The following is a 14,570-nucleotide window of genomic DNA, read 5'->3' as shown; positions in this document are numbered from 1 at the left end:
CTTCTGTGTATTTCAGTTACAAAATAAAAAAGGATATCAAAACCAGATTATTGAATAAAGATTCTTCAAGAATGCAAGAAAAGCAAGCCTTGTGAGGAAAACTTTTTTCATGTTGTTCGCTGGCCGTCTAGCTTCACATGGTCACGTGTTGTGAGGACAGCACAATGAGCGATATCCCTGAAGATCTGGATCCACTCTGTGTGCAGTTGGATCTGTCTCCTCTTTGTTAGGTGTTGCTTACAGTTTTGTTATTTAAGAAAACAGTAATATAACTCCCTGGTGGTCCAGTGGTTAGGATTCGGCCCGGGTTCGATTTCCAGTCAGGGAACGTAATTTTATGGGGGAGTGGTGGCCTAGTGGTTAGGGCATAGAGCTTGGAATTCTGAGGTTCTAATTTCGAGCCCCACTCCCACAGACTGCCACTCTGGAACTCTGAGTAAGAGGTTTAACCCCCGATTGCTCTAAGAGTGCCCCATGATGACAGCCCACTGCTCCCCGAAGGGGATGGGTTAAATGCAGAGGTAAGTTTCTTCAACGTCCATCCATCCATTTTCCATCACTCTTTTCCTAAGCAGGGTCGCAAGGAGTGCTGGTTCCCATCTCCAGCTGTCTATGGGCGAGAGGAGGGGTTCACCCTGGACAGGTTGCCAGACCATCGCAGGGCAACACAGAGACAAACAGGACAAACAACCATTCACACACACCTAGTGAAGTTTAGAGAAGCCAATTAACCTAAAAGTCAGGTTTTTTGGACTGTGGGAGGAAGCCGGAGTACTCGGAGAGAACCCACACATGCTCAGGGAGAACATGTGAACTCGATGCAGAAAGACCCCGGGCTGGGAATTGAACCAGGAACCTTCTGGCTGCAAGGCAGTGCTCTGTTTGATTAAATACTAGAATTATAATACAACTATGTTTTATAAATATAATTTAGCTGGTGATATACAGAAAACAAATAATTAAGAGAACTACCAACTGATTTTTATTTTTTGAGTAGAATTGGTATTAATATTAGGTGACAGGACATGACAGATTAAAAAGTCTACCTAAAGGACAAACAATTTGGTTAAATAACATTTTTCAAACGTTTGCAGATCTGTACTATTTCACTGGGTTGTTTTGGATAGATTAATCAGTGGCAGCCTCGCGTCGTTTTGAGTAAACTGATCTACGAACCAAGACCTCTACACAAAACTCCATTATTGATCGGGCAAATATTTTTTGTCCATTGAGAGAATATAAATGGATATAATAACGAATCTGAAAACAATGTTGCTAAAGTTATTTAACACATTTGCTTAATTTTGGCGTTCAAATAAACTATTTTAGAGTCTGTCTAATCAAAATGTTCTCTTGTAAGCTTGCTGGCTCCAATTTCTACCGCCGAAGCTAGCTTTAGCATGCTCCAGTAGCTAAAAAAAGAAGGGTAGTTTTCAGCAAAAGAACAATCAAACCCAACAATAAGTTGTACACCGAACGACGAAAACTAAGGTTTTCCACGTCTATTGTTGAATAAGGAGAATAATAGAGAGGAAGCTATAATGGAGAGCTGATGTTACCTACCGCTGTCTGCCTTGAACCGCTCATGCTGTGTCTTTAGCGCCTCGTTAGCATTCTGCAGGTCAGTTACAAACTTCTCTAGCTTGTTTTGGACACCTTTCGGGAGTTTATTCAACTCCGTCCGCTCCAAAGCTTGCAGCAAGACGGCCGCCATCTCCACCAACCCCTCTCCGGACTGTCCCCCAAAACTGACCAAAAAAGCTGGACTGGAAGGTCCTTAACTGTGTAACAGAAACGGGCAAAAACTGAACGGAGAAAGGATGTACACTTTAGACTTTCAAAATAAAACTCTTTCCGGTGCAACGGGTCCCTCTTTTTACTGTCAATTATTGGTACATGTGTTGAGATCAATGTTTATTTAGTCGAATAAAGTTATTAACGCTTCTAAATAAGACTGCTTAGGCTCAAAGTCACATCACTTATGTCTGATGGCTCAGTGACTTCTAGTCTTATTTTGGAAAAAATATAGAAGTCTATAGTTACGATATAAATCGGCGACGGATATACGTCATCAAATAACGCGTTAAAGTTGTAGTTTTCTCATTTTTTTACTTTGCTGACGAACCACAGCCAGCTGTCAGGACAGCTTTCAGGTTTGTAAATGTTTCGTAGTTTAACCATGTGAGAAAAATTCTGCACTTATGTGAAATTTGTTAAACTCCAACATGCGGGTTCTTTTAAAAATGTAACCTGTCAAAATGCCATCATAAAAATGTCACACACCCCAACTAGCTATCGCTACTAAGACACTCGACCACATTAATGACAATAAGCTTGAGTTTTGTTACTGTTAATAACTTCTCTGCAAGTGAAACCGTTGTCTTGTTATTTTATGGGTCCAAGTCCTCTGCTTGTCTTTCATAGAACTGTTTTCCACTGCAAACCCATTACATGTAACATTAAGTTAATGAATTGATACAACTCCTATTTGTCTTTGTTTTGCAGTATGGGTCGCAGCTATATTGTTGAAGAGGATGTAGAGGGATATTTGTCCAAACTGTGCTCACAGCTCACAGGTCCAGTTACAGGGCTGCTTATTGGACAGGTGGGTCTTTGCACATATTTTCACCCCTTTTAGCATTAAGCCGGGTGAACACCACAATTTAGACTTAGACTCAACTTTATTTATCCCTTAGGATTAGTCCTTCAGGGAAATTCTACTTCCAGTAGCTTATATAGAGTACAATGAGTTTAAACAAGATACCTTTAAAGATAAAAAAAAATACAACAGACAATATAAAAAGAGTGCATATAGTACCAAAAAAGCATAAGAGAAAAAAGTTGTAATGTCCTGGAATATGCCTTCCTTGCATATAAAAATATCTGCACAGTAGAGAGGTAAGGGACGACTACAAAGTAGTTGACTTGGGTTATTGCACTTGCACTGCAGAAATGTAATGACCATATAAATACATTTAACCTATTTTTATGAGACAGGTCACCACAAGCATGTGCATGGTGGAAGAAAGTGTCCTCACAGCATGATGTTATCTCAACCATGTTTTATGTTTGGCGGGGTGTAGTTGGGATTTATGTGTTTAGTAAGCCTTCCTTCACACATTCTATTTTTTTCTAGTAGTTTTTGGCTCATCTGATCACATGTACCCATGTGGATTGTGGAAAACTAAACACATTTTCTATGGTTTACTTTTAATGGTAGTTAAGTTCTTCCAACCTTTCCCTGAAGGCTTATCAAGAGTTGGGATGTGTTATTTTATTGCTTCTCTATTTATTGTGCTAGCATTAGTGGCCTATATATCAGTGATTTGTTCAGAGTTTGAAATATATATTTATTACCCAACTACTTTAATCTTAAACATAGTTTAAACTTATCCTGACCTTCACTTTAAAGGTATAGTGGAGGATGTTCTTTATCCAGGGGGATCATCAAAATAAGTGGTCCTCCTATGTCAATCATTCTAGTGATATGTTTACGTAAGGCTGTCCTATGTGCTCGTCCCCATTTTCACTTACCGGTGGTGAGTCTGAGATAGTGGAAAAATTGCAACTCTTCTGTTGGAAAGTAAGCTTCAATGAGCGATGTAAACAGCAACTTTTAAACTGAGCGTGCATGAAAAGAAATTGGCTCTTGCATGCTGTCGTTTAATAGGCGTTCCCTTTTGGAGCGGGTACAGGGTTGTGCATGTGCATTTTTTTTCTAAGTGGAGAGGACGCGAAATCCTCGACTATACCTTTAATGATACTGTTGTTATTTCATTCATGCATTCTGCCCTTACTAAACGCATGTGTAGATAGATAAAAGGATACATTTAGGATTATTTTCACTAATAAGGTGACTTTTGAAGGGAATTGGTAGCCCCAAATGTTATTAATAGGTATCAGAGTTAAGGAAAATAACTATAGATTGACGTTTTTCCTTGGAAAAATTATTTACTCTTTTCCTTCTATTTGTAAAAGTGTATGTTTTTTTTTGTTAATGCATCAAATAAAATACATTCTAAAAATAAAATACATTCACAACCTTCAAAAACTCTTTTTTTTTTTTTACAGTGTCCTGTCTGGCAATGTGGCAATAAGAATAATTGTCTTGATGCCAAAAAGAGCCTAACAGATTTTACTTTCAGAAGTGGAGCAGTAGGGCTATCGCCATAGTGTTCCACTTGATTTATGCATATAAATTGCTTTATTATAATTATGCAGGGAGTTTTACAGATTATATGGATGCTACAATGTAAATACACAATGTATTTTCGGATTTTTTTCCATGGTAAAGGCTCCGTAGGTTGGTTAAACTTTTTTTTTTTTTTTTTTTTTTTAATAGACTGATATTTATACTGAATACATCATGTCAAAACAACTAAATTAGTTTAAAATTAAATGAAATTAGTCAGTAAATGTAAAAAAGCTTCTTCAAAGTCATAAGGTGCTATTTGAAATCACTAACATAATAGTTTAATTAATATCTTAGCTGAATGACTGTATTCATGTTGAGAAGTGATATCCAGTAATATTAAGCGCTGAATGTTTTAGAGCTCGGTTCAAAGGGATTTTATCGTCATGGCAACAAGGACACCCCAAAATGAGTCTGCAGATGCTGGAAAGTCAGTTGACAAGGAGTGGGTGTCTGAGCATGCAAGACAGGTATGTAAAACTACCGGTACTACTAGTATCTGCATTTTTACGTCTTTTCCTGGATCGGACCTGAATACGTTTTTTTTATAGAATATGATTCAGTTTCAGTGGTATTACAACATCCAACATGGAGTAATATGTCTAAATGTTAGCCAGTGTTGAATGCTTTAAATATAAAACATTTGTTTGTGGTTTTCCAGGTATCCAGGATGCTGCCTGGAGGCCTGTCTGTGTTGGGAGTTTTTATGGTCAGTGAGAGTGATGCCAAGGACACCCTAACCACCCTCCGACAGGTACAGGGGCTTTGTGCAAGCATGAAAAATTGTGATTAAAAACTGGACATTTTTAAATGTTATTAACCTGTAATTATCTGCTATTACTACTTGTCTGCAGTTATTTTACACTTCATCTGCATTTATTACCTAACATAGCAAATGCTTTTGCACAAAACGTAAAAAAAAAAAAACTTTTGTTCTTTTTCACCTTAAAGAAAAACAAAAACATTTTTTTTTTTGCAGTTTTTATGAAACCAATGGAGCAATTGTGGAATATAAATAAAAAGCTTAATATGTCATTCCTGGCTTTTACCATCTACCCTCCTGATTTTATTGTCAATACATAATTCATGGCTTCCACACTGCTCCCTGGGTGCTACACAATGGCAGGCCACTGTTCCCCAAGGGGATTGGTTAAATGCAGAGAGTGAATTTTCCCATTGTGAGACATTAAAGGGATTTACATGATATTTACATTCAAGTCTCTAACTAAGTGGTGCAGGAATACGGTACAAAACCAAAGTTAAACGTTTCTTATTTTCAACATCGTCATATAATGTTTTGCCACAGTTAGATTTATTATCTCATTGCTATTCATCTTTCACACAGCCACTGGAAACGGATTGTAGTTCAATCTAACTGCACGCGACCATTAGATCAGGATTATGTTATGCGCTGGTTCTCTTGGGAAATGCAGCCTTCTTCAGGCAAAACAATACTGCTTTTGTCCACTGGGGGAGCCAAATTCAACCGAAAGTGCGTTAGAACTGCTTTAAAACGGCTATAATCCTTAAAAAATATGTCCAAGTAGCTTCTGCTGTGGTTGCTTATTGAACTGCAGGCTCATCAGGAGTCTCTCTGTGTTTGTTTGCATAGTTTCTGTTTTCAGTGGAGAACCTGATCTCCTCGGAGCAGCTCTGGATGCCTGCTGAAGATGATGTAAAAGACTGTGTCACGCTCCACATCAACCCCAAAACCAGAAAGTATCCTTTTTCCCAGAGACGCTATGTTGTTTCTACCGCACACCATGCAGAGGTTTTTCTCAATCTCTACCATCAGAACTGTCTGCAGAACCTTTGATGTCAAAGACCCAAAGGTTTGTTTTGTCTTCCCTCTTAAACTGCAGAAGCTCTAGTCTATTTTATCTATTTTTGTCTTAGGGAAAAGCATGATTTATCTGTAATAATTTTTAAAAACAAGAATGACTTAATTTGAATTAATGGAGAATTTTCTCTCAACCACGTTTGAAAAAACAGTTTTTATAGCTGCTAACAAGGACTTTTCACAATTCTTGTTTAAAATTTGGATTGCTGTTACTGTCAGAAATGGAGGAAAGGTCTTTGTTTAAAAAATATTTCATACATTTTCTTTTAGGATTGAGGCCAATCCAAGAAACTAAATCTTAGTCTGGAATAAAACTAGTGTTGTTTTTAAAAACTTTTCCCTATTTGGTCACCCATTTGTATTTGAGTCAACTGTCAAGCTATTGTTTTTTCTTAAGATGCAAAATTTAGTCCTATTTATTTATTTAGGCACCAGCACCACTGTGAGTGAAACAGACCTTTAGCATGATGCCGCAACCACCATGCTTGACATTTTGTTCTTGCTCTTAGGTGTAAAAACCTCAATTTGATTGCTCTAAACAAAGTTGTTTATTTAAGCCAAACAGTCAGACACACCCAATCTACACAAGTTCTGCATAAATTAATCCTTGCAAACGCAAATAACCTAAAAGAAATTACCTTTGCTTTACAGGTGGACTAATCAAGTCATACACTAAATGATTATTGGTGCATAGAGAGAGCATGTTGTGCTCAGATCATGTTTTTTTTTCTTTTTTATGTTTCAGAGTGTTGCCAAGCCCGCCGATTGGAAGTACCAATCAGGCGTGTGTTCTTCTTGGGCTACGGTGTCCTGTTGGCTGAATATAGACCTGTTGGTACCACTCCCAGGCAGCATAACCTGCACTAAACCTGTGGATGACTGTCTTAAGGTTGGGAAAAAAAACATTAAACATTAAACATAAAAAAAAAAAACTATTATATATAAAAGTTTGAGTGGAACTGATTTAAGCTTCTTGTTTCAGGAGGAGCTGAAAGTTTGGGCGCAACAGATTGAGAGGGGAGTTTGTCTAATAGAAGGAAAGAAGCTGCCGGAGGATTCGGAGATCAAAACAGGACAGGTGGTTAAACATAAACACAATTACTTAGTAAACCTAGACACGTGATATTAGAAACACATTTATTTATTTGGAGTTGGATTTAACGCAGATTGTCTAAACTAAAACCTCCAAGTTCACGTCTGCCTTTCGGTTTGATTAAACTTTAAGCTCTTATACCTGAGGTGCTCTCCAGCATGGTTTAATCTTTGTTTTTTATTTGACATATTCCCATATTTAATGCCTGCTTTTAAAAAAGAGAGTGCAAAAAAAAAAAAAAAACATAATCATTAATAGCATTAGATTACAACAACAGGTTGAAAATAAAGTTCATTTCATTCACCATCTTAGACAGTCAAAGCATGGTGCAGATATTGCAATGGATAGAATGCAGCCATGTCGCAATAACTGTCCTTTAGAATCTGTGCTTTTTCTATTGGTAAAATCAAATTTATACTTGCTAAAGGGTCCAAAAAAAAAACACAAAGCCTATCAATCCCTCCACAATTAAAAAGGACAGGAAGTGTGTATAAAGTTAAAAGAAGGAGCCAACAAAATAATAAATGGATAAATCCAGTCCCATGACGTTGGCTATAATTGATTTTAATCTGTTAATCGCCTACTTACACTTTAGAACTCAATGATTTGATTCAATTCAATTCAAAAATACATTGTTTCCAAAGGGAAATCGAATCTGTTTAGTAATAAGACACAGAGTATCAGAAGTGGGGGTTTTTTTCCAGTCTTTATGATTTAGATGCTTTTATGTTGAATTAAAGAAAAGCAAGAGACTGAAAAAGTTTAAATCTGGGCTTTATTGAATATGTTTGTGTTTTTAAAAAATAAACCATCGGTGTTGCCATATTCTGCAATAAGAATTTCTAAATGTGTGGTTTTGTAAGTTAATTCAATCTGTTATTGATAGTGTTTTGTTTGAGTGTTTTGTTTTTTGTAACTGTTCGGTCAAATGAAGGCAGTCTGTTTGTTGCACAGATGATTGAAGCTTAAATTTGAACTCTTGTTTGTCTCTACAATAAAGAAGAATTTTTTTTATTTGCTTTGTTTCACTCCAGAAGAAGAATGTGAGACAGACCTACACAGCTCAGTTGCTCATCACACCGGTAAGAGATGCACAGTGCCGCCCACACTAGCTGGTTGAGATTTCTAATACAGTTATTATAAATGTGCCCTTTTTGTAGCAGTAGATTATCTATCTTCCTATAAATTGTAGCAACATTCAACCTAAATCGAGCACATTTAAATAATGAATTCATCAGTTGGTATAAAGAAATTCCCACTTTTACAAATAATTGTTTCTAAACGATATAACTGGTGAGATTATTATTAACACCCAAGCTGCCGATGGTTTGTACTACCTCCTTTTGTTGCCAGAACCACATTACAGCTTCCTCCATATTGTTTCGCAAATAAAAACAGACCTTTGCACAATCCATGCAAAGCATTCAGAGTTCGAGGTTCCTCCTTCTTTCCATGTTATCTCTGAAAGATTCATGAAGCCAATTTTTCGTTTTTTAATGCGAATCCAGCTGATTTTAAATCACAATCCTGAGATGTTGGAAAGAGCTCATCACCACATGTGCTCTGATGAGATAGTAAGCAATGGCCCACAGCATCACAGCTCCTCTGCCATACTCAACAGCGGACATTAGGTGTTTATTTTTCATCGTTATATTCATAGGTGTTTTTGTTGTTGTTTTCTTTACCAGATAGCTTGTGACAATATTATGAAGAGGCTTTAATCTCTGGCATGTCTCCCCAAAAACAGCAGCTTGATCTTTAATTGCATGGGGTTAAAGTTAACCGTCTCAAAAAACGGTTAATTTCTTTCCTTAGTTAATGAATGCACTTTACATAGATGCTGTATATTTTACAAAATTTTCATAGTTAAATTAGGCTTCTGCAAGAAAAATAAAAAGGTATGATTTAGAAATTGTATACAGTTTTCCACATTAACATCTACGTGTGATAGCTGCAGAAAATGCAGCTAACACACAGAAACCTACACAACTTTGCTAAGAATTTCTGTTTAGAGTAACATGAAGTGTTAAATAGCATATGATCTGAAGTTTCTCTGTTATTCAGGATGGGCAGATGGTCCCAGATGTGGTCCAGCAGTGTGGAGGCAGTTTGTCTGTCAGAGGCGCGATTCATAGCAGAGCTTTCTTACACAGCAACAAACCCAAAGCTAAACTGGCTGAGAAGGTGATGATGCTGTTCTTATAAAATGCAACATTTTAAAAGAATATTTTACCTTTTTAATGAACCTATAATTATTATTTATTTTTTTTTGTTGACAGCTGTTGAAGAGAGATATAATTTCTACGGTGGCCACAAGAGTTCAGATGCTGCTGGAGGAGCCGCAGACACAAACCGAGGAGAACAAAGAGAGAAAACAGACAGGTGAAAATTTGCATGATTGATCCTCTTAATGTACCAAATTACAGATGAGGTTACAGTTGTAAGGAGGATCATTTAAGCAATTTCAGAAGGATTATGGTTTTTAACCCAAAGGCTTTAACCCATTAGTTCTCAAAAGAAAAACTAACCTGCATTAAAGGTATGGTGGAGGTTTTTTTGCAACTTTTTGAAAAGACCCACCCTCTCCTCTTACCGTAAATGAAGAAAAAAAAAAATGCACACGCACAACTCTTTACCCGCTCCCGAGAGGGAATGCCTATTAAACGGGTTGCGAGAACAATCATAAGCCCATTTCTCCTCGTGCATGCTCTGTTTAAAAGTTGCTGTTTGCATCGCTTAAAGAAGCTTACTTTCCGAAAGAAGATTTGGTAATTTTTCCACTATATATAGTGCATGACACTAAATATATATATATATATATATATATATATAGAAGGACCATTTATTTTGATGATCCACCCGGAAAACGAACATACTCCACTAGACCTTTAATAAAAACCGGAATATAAACAGGTCTAGAAATTCTCCTGAGTTGTCCCTATTAAGCTTGTTGTTCTTGATAAACTGATGTGGAGAAATCTTTAGCAAACTTTAGATAAAAATATTTTTGTGTAACTATTATTACAAAGACATCGCCAATCCTGCGATTGACTGTCGACCCGTCCAGTGTGTTCCCAGCCTTTTCGCCCGTAAACAGCTGGAGATCGACGCCAGCACCCCTCGCGACCCTGGTTGGGATAATCGTGACAGAAAATGGATGGAATGAATGAATATCATTACATATACATATGACATTTTTATAGTCCATATTTTAGTTTCAGCTGTAAAATAATGTTAATTTTTTAGCAGGATTTTTTAAACAGGGAAGCGATCTGAATGAAATAACTAAAAATATTAAAAAGGTCAATATGGAGAAATAATTGAGTTACCACAAGTACACCCAAGTACTGTTGCAGCCGCACACTCCAAACCTGTAGTAAAAGCTTTCTTTTACTACAGGTTTGGAGTAAAAGCTTTAGCAAAACCTACAGCAGGTGTTTAATGCAGATATAGATAAAAAACAAAAAACAAAAAAAAAAATAAAAAAAAACAAGGTGTACTAATTCCTTTCAAATATGACCTGGAAAGATTAAAAGCATCTATGGTGCTACACATAAGTTTTACCCTTTATTAATGTGTTTGCTTTTTGGATTTAATAAAAATCCACTGATTTTTTTACTAAAGGACAGACTTAGAATTTAGGCCATGTGCATTTTGCTAAAATCTAATTAATAGTTTTAAACCAGGCAAACTTGTAAGACTTTTATGTTCCACACCTACTATAGTTTACAGATACCTTTTCTGCAGAAATTAAAGCGTTGTTTCTTACAATTAAATGTTATGCAATTCATTTATTGAGTAAAAAGTAATTATGCAACAAAATTTACCATTTTAAAGACAACTTCACACCACTGACCTGAAGCCCTGAGCCGCTTTCCTTTGTTGTTGTCATTGTTTGCTTTATGTCCACCTTCCACACCTGCATGCATCATTGCTCAGCAGGTGGTGGGACTTAGTGGGATGGTAAAGAAAAGTGTTAAAAAATAGCAGCATCTTATAAGTAGAAATGTGCTCCTTATCATGCAGTCCTAATATGTTTATCACTTTCTTTACTCTGACTGCTTTAACCCCGCTGTTGCCAGCTGCTGGCAACCTACACATTTATATGACCAACCGTGAGTAACTATGGATGCATTGAGTTGAACACTCACTAAGAGGAATCCCAATACTGCCTTTCTGTACCTTTCATTTACATAAAGGTGAAAAATGTAAAGGAGGGGAGATTTGTTTTGCAACAAGGTTCCACTTAAAAAATAGATTAATAGCAAGTAAATAAAAAATCCAGTATTAAGTCATTAATAGTGAAGTGAGGTGTTTCTAATGATGTCCTTGTTCTTTGTGCATTTCAGAGCAGTTCTGCCTCCCTCGTCGTGTCTTCTGCCCAGTAAAAGCCACCAGCCCACTGTGTGTGTGCGACTACCAGTTTAGTGATGAGGGATTGTCGGAAATGACAGATCGGTTTAAGGAGATGTTGGACATAGAGGCAACTGAGGCAGACTTGGACATTACACAGGAATTGATCGCCGAAGTAATAGAGAGCGACGCTAAAGCAGGTACTAAACAGTATGTTTGTTTGTTTTGTTTATATTTGTTACATTTGTTCATCCCATCACCCCAATAATGTCTGCAAAAGACAAGGAAAACACTGTATTTTAACTTTGCTGCCTGCGCCATGACTACACAGCTTAAGAAAAGCACCTAGTCTGGACTTTAAAACATCAGCAATGGTCTAATTCTTCTAATTGATAAAGAGCAGCGCTGCAGAGCCAACAAAAGATAAACTGAATTAATGTTGTTTATCAAGCTGCAATTCACATCCCACTTTGCACTTTGTACTTTCAAGACTATTTAATAAATGAATACAGTAGCAGTCATTTAAAATGGCCCTTCCCAGTCAAATGCTAGCCGAATGGCAGACCACTTCCCTGCAACTCCCAGCAAAATCCCTCCAACTTCTAGCAACTAGAGTGAACCCCTCATTCTCCTGGGCATGCACATTTTTTTACTCCACCCTTTCACTGAATTACAGGGTCTGACCAGGAGAAGCCACCTCGTTTTAGATCTTAATGTCCAGAAATCATGAAAGAAAGAATACTTTAATACAAAGATTAATGTGTAAAAAGGAATTGTAGTGGATCAGCCAAGGACATGCAAAGGGCCCATCAAGGAAAGTGGGGAAATTTTGAAGGGCCACTACTGTATGTAGATAATTTAACCACATATATGGTTATATATTGATGCTGCAGCTGGCTTGCTCAAGTGGTAAGTCACCCATCCTGCAAGCAGGAACCTTGGGTTCGTATCCCAGCTGGAGGGAATTAGCTGCCAGTGTCAGTCCTTAGGCAAGACCCTTCACACTAATGCCTGCTTTGGGGATTCCAGAGGTTCTAAGTTCAAGGCTAGATACATGTATGGCCATGGACTGCCACTCTGGCCCTCTCTCTGAGCATGACCCCTAGCTACAGCCAATGGCAACCCACTGCTCTGTACTTGTGAAATAAAAAAAAAAAAAAAAAAAGATTATCAGAGTCAATTACATAGATTTCAGTTTGATCCTACCCCCAAACACCAGAGCTCATTTAGACGTTTAGTTTTTAGGTCAGTCATAGTCTGTCATAGTGTGTACCCCACCTTCCTGGAGATATGAAACAGCTCCACCATGACCCTGAGGATGGATGGATGGATGGATGGATGGATGGATGGATGGATGGATGGATGGATGGATGGATGGATGGATGGATGGATGGATGGATGGATGATATTCTCTGATAACTTTTGTTTAATTTTGTCTTATGAAAATCTGATCCAGATTTGTTGCAGTTGATCTAATGTTTCTCTCATTGTACTCTTTAAATAAACCTGCCACAAAAGCAGGCCACATGTTTGCTTGATTGATTCGATTTTCTTTGTTTGTTTCAAGAGTCATTAACGGAAGAGGCTGAGCCGCCGCATCCCTGGAGGAACAACTACATAGGTGGGTGATATAGATGTGAGAAAACACTTGTCCAACTACATATTTCTCCTGTTTTTTTTGTTTTTTTTTTGTCAAATTTTAAAGTTTCAGATCAGTGAACAGTTTCTTTACTTAGTAGTCACTAATAAGGGTTTCTTAAATCAACAGTAAAAAATAAAATTCATCTAATCTAACCTTTTCTTTTCAGGAAGCAGTTACTGATTAAGAATTTCAAAATACTTCTTCTTCTTCTTGTGTAGGTGTTGCCATGGCTACCGCTGTCGCCCTGCTGGCCTCGGCTGCATCGATGTTGTATCTCAGTGATGCTTGAAGCATTGTCCAAGCCTTAAATTGAAAGATATTGTGTTAATATCTTAGGTTTTAACACAAAGATATTTTGTTAAAACCTTCTGCCTGAATCAGAAATCCAATATAGAGGTTTAGAAAGGATTTCCAGAGGAATTATTGACTTTAGCCCATATTAACTAGGCAATAAAACCTTGGTTGACATTTTCTGAATTACTTGTTGAATAAAGTCAACAAGCTCTCGAATAAACTTGCCCCAAGAATTAACTACATTAACTACTTTGAGAAGCAAAAAAATAAAATCTATAATTGATTGAATTGAAAAATGAGTAAAAATATTGATATAAAAGCCCATTTTCACTGATATATTAAGTTTGTTTTTTATTTTCTCAAAGTGTATTCAGTAAATCCTATTCATGAAAAAAACATTATCTTGTTCTTGATCTTTTCACTTTGCTGCCTCTATTATTGCTTTCATGATTTGGTGTAAAACTGAAAATATTACAAAATCTCAGATTATCTATTATATTATATCACAATCTATTGGGCTGAATACATTAGTGTAAGGCAGTCTTGATTTTTAAGATTAATAATCTGCTAAAAAAGATTAAAAAAAGGAAATATTAAGCATTTGTCAACACAGACAGGAATATCTGACTTTACTTCTAAAGCTGGCATAAGGTTTATTAATGGTGTAGTCTTAATGTTAGATTCACACTTGATTGTTGCGCCTTTCACATTCAACTTATTGTGGGTCCATGAAGGAAAGTGGAATGTTGCAGAAAAGCTAAAACCTGTGAAAATGTTAGACATAAAGACACGCAGACATGTACTGGCTGAAGAGTAATAGAATACTTTTTTTTTCCAGATAAAAAATAGATTTTAAACACACTAAATTACATCATTATCCTGGAAATATTTGCTACTTACTCAATATTGAAGCTGGCGTCCCACAATTCGAAAGGCTTTCTTTTTTTCACGAATACAGATTTACATCCAAAATCCAAAACTTCTACCATCTTAAATGTTAAAAAGTAGAGTTCCCCTGTATGTGTCTTTCAAAGCACTTTTAGTCCATCCTTTGGATCATTACGGGACACAACAATCCTAAGGGTAAAACATGGCAGTGGCAGCATCATTCTGCGGGGATGCTTTTCATCAGCAGGGAGAAGGATTTGGAAAGGAT

The 14,570-nt window shown here is 36.9% G+C and overlaps 2 protein-coding genes across 2 annotated transcripts in view; one reads left to right on the top strand and one right to left on the bottom strand.

The window, feature by feature from the left end:
• The window catches only part of tpr (translocated promoter region, nuclear basket protein), a 28,716-nt gene extending 26,906 nt beyond the window's left edge, over positions 1-1,810 (bottom strand). Inside the window, exon 1 of the mRNA XM_015380900.1 lies at positions 1,564-1,810. Within this exon, the coding sequence (XP_015236386.1) occupies positions 1,564-1,714 (151 nt within the window). The 5' untranslated portion in view covers positions 1,715-1,810. The remainder of the gene's footprint in view (positions 1-1,563) is intronic.
• Positions 1,811-2,070: 260 nt separating this feature from the next.
• Positions 2,071-13,729, top strand: LOC107088606 (chromosome unknown open reading frame, human C1orf27). The gene is made up of 14 exons (XM_015380888.1): positions 2,071-2,153; positions 2,506-2,605; positions 4,552-4,662; positions 4,854-4,946; positions 5,805-5,911; positions 5,988-6,024; positions 6,778-6,921; positions 7,015-7,110; positions 8,160-8,207; positions 9,190-9,309; positions 9,405-9,507; positions 11,475-11,678; positions 13,046-13,099; positions 13,339-13,729. Exons 2-14 carry the CDS (start codon positions 2,507-2,509, stop codon positions 13,407-13,409), a joined length of 1,287 nt encoding a protein of 428 aa, XP_015236374.1. The 5' UTR covers positions 2,071-2,153; position 2,506; the 3' UTR covers positions 13,410-13,729.
• Positions 13,730-14,570: the final 841 nt, after the last annotated feature.

Source organism: Cyprinodon variegatus, unplaced genomic scaffold (genome assembly GCF_000732505.1).
Source record: "Cyprinodon variegatus isolate N-32 unplaced genomic scaffold, C_variegatus-1.0 Scaffold224, whole genome shotgun sequence".
Classification (NCBI taxonomy): domain Eukaryota; kingdom Metazoa; phylum Chordata; class Actinopteri; order Cyprinodontiformes; family Cyprinodontidae; genus Cyprinodon; species Cyprinodon variegatus.
The sequence above is the reverse complement of the archived record's forward strand: the minus strand, read 5'-3'. Positions and strand labels throughout refer to the sequence as shown.